At 38.5% G+C, this 4599-nt stretch overlaps 1 protein-coding gene across 1 annotated transcript; it reads left to right on the top strand.

Moving 5' to 3' along the window:
- Positions 1-3586: 3586 nt before the first annotated feature.
- LOC106970749 (nascent polypeptide-associated complex subunit alpha-like) lies at positions 3587-4275 on the top strand. Its single transcript, XM_053201944.1, has one exon. The coding sequence runs from the start codon at positions 3587-3589 to the stop codon at positions 4262-4264; it is 678 nt and encodes a 225-aa protein (XP_053057919.1). The 3' UTR covers positions 4265-4275.
- The last annotated feature ends 324 nt before the right edge of the window (positions 4276-4599 follow it).

The raw sequence follows: 4599 nt of genomic DNA, 5'->3' as shown, positions 1-4599 counted from the left end.
ATTTTGCTAACTTGGTTCCTGTAACTCCAAGCTTTCTCTTCTCGTCCCTTCCCCTCCCCACAAAAGGAAATAACTACTCTTGGTATGCTAAGACAATCAAATTTCTGTTGGCCAAACCCTAGGCCACAGTGAATTTATCAGGGCAAATACTAAGTTCTTAGGCTTTTCAGCACTCAACAGGACTTCTGTTAGTAGACTGTGGAAGGAAGGAAGAGCATGAGAATTGATCGCTATAGTCTGTATTTATAATCTTCTCACGGGCCTACAAGGTTTCCCAACTATTCTCAAAAATAAGCCTCTCTGATTCCTCAATATTAAAAAAAATGGCATTTTCCCAAATGAGTCGCTGAATTCCGCCACTGATTCTGTCAGTGTTTTCCAAAGCTCCCTTTAGAACTGAGGAACAGAAAGAATGACTTTGAAAAAAAAAAGGTCAGATTTATTTTGAAAAAGGAAATTTGACGAAGAGGAAACTAATCTATTTCAAAACTTTAGGAAGCCTCCATATTTTGTTCATCTCTTTTTTCTAACAGATGATAGATACTTAATATTAGAGGAGAAACAGGGGAAATTTTTTACTGACCAAGAAATCAACTAACAGCACCACCTGCTAGCTTGACAACTAGCAGGAGCAAGAAATCCATCAGACATATTTCCTCAGAGTGGTATTTTCCACTTGTCAGATTCCCCCAAAAAGGTCCTGACTTTTACCGACAATTGAGGTGATAAAGATTTTCAGCAAGGACTCTGGTGGTGAAAGGCCTATTTTATAGCCTTTCTGTTGCAGGTGTTTGAAAATGTAATACGATATAGTATCTCACCTGTTTGGAACTGAGTTCTGCAGCAAACCAAATGATCCATTTCAGAGCCGAGAACCAGAGGATAAAAAATGAATTACCTCACTCAGTGAAAACAGTCCGTGCACTAAAAATCGTGTATTTTATTCAAAGGGAAACTCTCCAGTACCGTATTAACGGTCCATGTCTATATACAATGCTAACAACCTTGGTTGAGTGCTTTACTAGTTTAAGTCTATATATTACGAAGGAAGGTATGCTGATCCCGGAAGTCACTCTCTGCAAGAGGGAACAGACAGAATATAGAAGTGGCAGATGTAACCAACATTTCTCTCCATAAAAAGAAAAAAATAAACTTTGCTCTTGTCTTAATCCACTTATTACTGGAGCAAATATGGATGCACATTTAACAAAGTCCAGAGACTATCACTACATCCCAGCATGATGTAAGCTCTTTGCTAATAAGCCCTGAATCATTAATAAAAGGCAGACTACATAAAAGGGTATGTTGACTCTCTTTAAGGTGATGGAAAAGTGAGTCGGATATTATTAAAACATTTTTAATATAAAAAAATAATTTGTGAAGAGACGCGTCTAACATACAAGGTAAATTCAAGTATCCAAATAGCTCATTTTCAGAGAATTTCTGAATGGTTCAGATTTTATCCCAATTGTATCTAAAGACTACTGGCAACCCAAGACTTCTGGATAAGAGGTTTCCAATTAAAGTAAAATATTGTATCTATTTACACATCCAAATATATTTCTGGAAGTCAGAGGTTGTAGAACAGAGGCTTGCAAATTACAGTTCCATGCATCTCTTCAGAAATAAGACGGTAGGAGTCCTTTTCTCTGTTTTCTGTTATATTTATTGGACTTCCAGTAAGAGTTTATTTGAAGAAAAAAAGGTCTAATGTTTTTTAAAAGTTTATTGAGATATAAATGACAAGATATAAACTGTACATTTTTAAAAAATTTTTAACGTTTGTTTATTTTTGAGAGAGAGAGAGAGACGGACAGAGCATGAGCAGGGGAGGGGAAGAGAGAGAGAGGGGAAGACACAGAATCCAAAGCAGGCTCCAGGCTCTGAGCTGTCAGCCCAGACCCTGATGTGGGGCTCAAACTCACAAACTGTGAGATCGTGACCTGAGCCCAAGTCAGACACTTAACTGCCTGAACCACCCAGTAGCCCCAAGAATTCTTTTCATTTTTTTTTTAAAGTAATTATGGACTTTTATTTACTCTTATTTTTTATTTTTTTAAATTTAACTCCAGTGTAGTTAACATACAATATTATATTAGTTTCAGGTGATATAGCAATTCAACTATTCTGCACATCACTCAGTGCTCATCATAAGTGCACTCTTAATCCCTTTACCTATTTCTCCCATCCCCCCCACCTGCCTTCCCTCTGATGATCATCTGTTCTCTATAGTTTTCTGGTTTGTCTCTTTGTTTTTTTTAGCTTTGTTTATATGTTTTGTTTCTTAAATTCCACATGAGCGAAATCATATGGTATTTATCTTTCTCTGACTTATTTCACTTAGCATTATACTCTCTAGATCCATTCATGCTATTGTAAATAAGAAGGTTTCATTTTTTGTGACAGGATAATATTCCATTGTATATACATACTACGTCTTTATTCATTCATCTATGAATGAATACGGAACAGTTGGGCTGTTTCCGTAATTTGGCTATTGTAAATAATGCTGCAATAAACATAGGGGTGCATGTATCCCTTTGAATAGGTGTTTTCATATTCTTTGGATAAACAGTAGTGTGATTACTGGACCATAGGGTAGTTCTATTTTTAACTTTTTGAGGTACCTTCATACTGTCTTCCACAGTGGTTGCACCAGTTTGCATTCCCACCAACAGTGCACACGGGTTCCTTTTTCTCCACATCCTCGCCAACACTTGTTGTTTCTTGATTTTTTGATTTTAGCCGTTCTGATAGATGTGAGCTGATATCTCATTGTGGTTTTGATTTGCACTTCCCTGATGATGAGTGATGTTGGACATCTTTTCACGTGTACTTTTACTCTTGATATGCCCTCTCCATAAAGAAAATCCTCAGTGAAATTCATCCAAGTTGCCTCATGAGCCTTATCATTTGTAAACACTCTGACCCTATGTAAAACTGCCTACATCGCCTCTGACCACTATTCAGATGGGCCTGAATATAGTCACTGGAGGGTCCAAAATATACTAGAATGCTTGAGAAAATTTTATCATATTAGAGAGTGAATGGGATAAATAGAACTAGCCTAAAGGCTAGTTAATGTCCCCTTGGTATTCAGAATTTTTCAGGATATGAAATGTTTGGAGAGTTTATAAAAATGTGAATTCCTAGTATCATCTTCAGATCTATTGAATGAGAATCTGGGATTTGGGAATGGGGGTGGTGGGCATGCTAGGTATCTCCATTTTAAACAAACTTCTTAGGGCCACCTGGGTTGCTCAGTCGGTTGAACGTCGGACTTCAGCTCAGGTCATGATATCACGGTCTGTGGGTTCGCGCCCCACATCGGGCTCTGTGCTGACAGCACAGAGCCTGAAGCCTGCTTCAGATTCTGTCTCCCTCTCTCTCTGCCCTCCCATGCTCATGCTCTGTCTCTCTCTCTCTGTCAAAAATAAACATTAAAAAAAATTTGAACAAACTTATTAGATAATTCTTGTGCATGCTAATGTCTGAGTACTACCTGTTTTATATTAGGCTCTGTCCTTAGCTCTTATATTTGATACATAAAAACTAAAACATAGCCTCTCTCCTTAAAAGAAATTCAATGGGCTCTCTTTCTGCCGCCATCTTGGTTCTGCGTTCCCCACACAAAATGCCTGGTGAAGCCCCAGAAACCGTGCCTGCTACAGAGCAGGAGTTGCCACAGCCCCAGGCTGAGACAGGGTCTGGAACAGAATCCGACAGTGATGAATCAGTACCAGAGCTTGAGGAACAGGATTCCACACAGGCAACCACCCAACAAGCCCAGCTGGCAGCAGCAGCTGAAATCGATGAAAAACCAGTCAGTAAAGCAAAACAGAGCCGGAGTGAAAAGAAGGCACGGAAGGCTATGTCCAAACTAGGTCTTCGACAGGTTACAGGGGTTACAAGAGTCACTATCCTCTTTGTCATCACAAAACCAGATGGCTACAAGAGCCCAGCTTCAGATACCTACATAGTTTTGGGGGAAGCCAAGATCGAGGATTTATCTCAGGAGGCACAACTAGCAGCTGCTGAGAAATTCAAAGTTCAAGGTGAAGCTGTCTCAAACACTCAAGAAAACACACAGACTCCAACTGTACAAGAAGAGAGTGAAGAGGAAGAGGTTGATGAAACAGGTGTAGAGGTTAAGGACATAGAACTGGTCATGTCGCAAGCAAATGTATTAAGAGCAAAGGCAGTTCGAGCCCTGAAGAACAACAGTAATGATATTGTAAATGCTATTATGGAATTAACAATGTAACCGTCTGAAAACGAGGACCCTTTTTTGGTGTTTCAAAAGAATGACTGCAGCTTGGTTTGAAATTTGTACTGTTTCTATTATTAATAAAGTTATGGCTATATTGTTAATATATATGTATGTACATATTATTTTGTATATATAAATTTATCATATTAATCAATGCAATGAATATATGTAGATGTAATACATTGTATAAGCATTAAAACAGAAATACATACAAAGTGCTGAGTAAAGGCTCTGAAGAGAAAGTCACCTATGAATGGGGTCTTGAGGGATAAATAGGAATTCTACTCCACCAGGTAGTAACGTGAGATGGAAGGCATTGGAGGTCTAAT

This window comes from Acinonyx jubatus, chromosome X, assembly GCF_027475565.1.
Source record: "Acinonyx jubatus isolate Ajub_Pintada_27869175 chromosome X, VMU_Ajub_asm_v1.0, whole genome shotgun sequence".
In the NCBI taxonomy this organism is placed as follows: domain Eukaryota; kingdom Metazoa; phylum Chordata; class Mammalia; order Carnivora; family Felidae; genus Acinonyx; species Acinonyx jubatus.
This window is presented reverse-complemented; position numbering and strand designations above follow the sequence as displayed.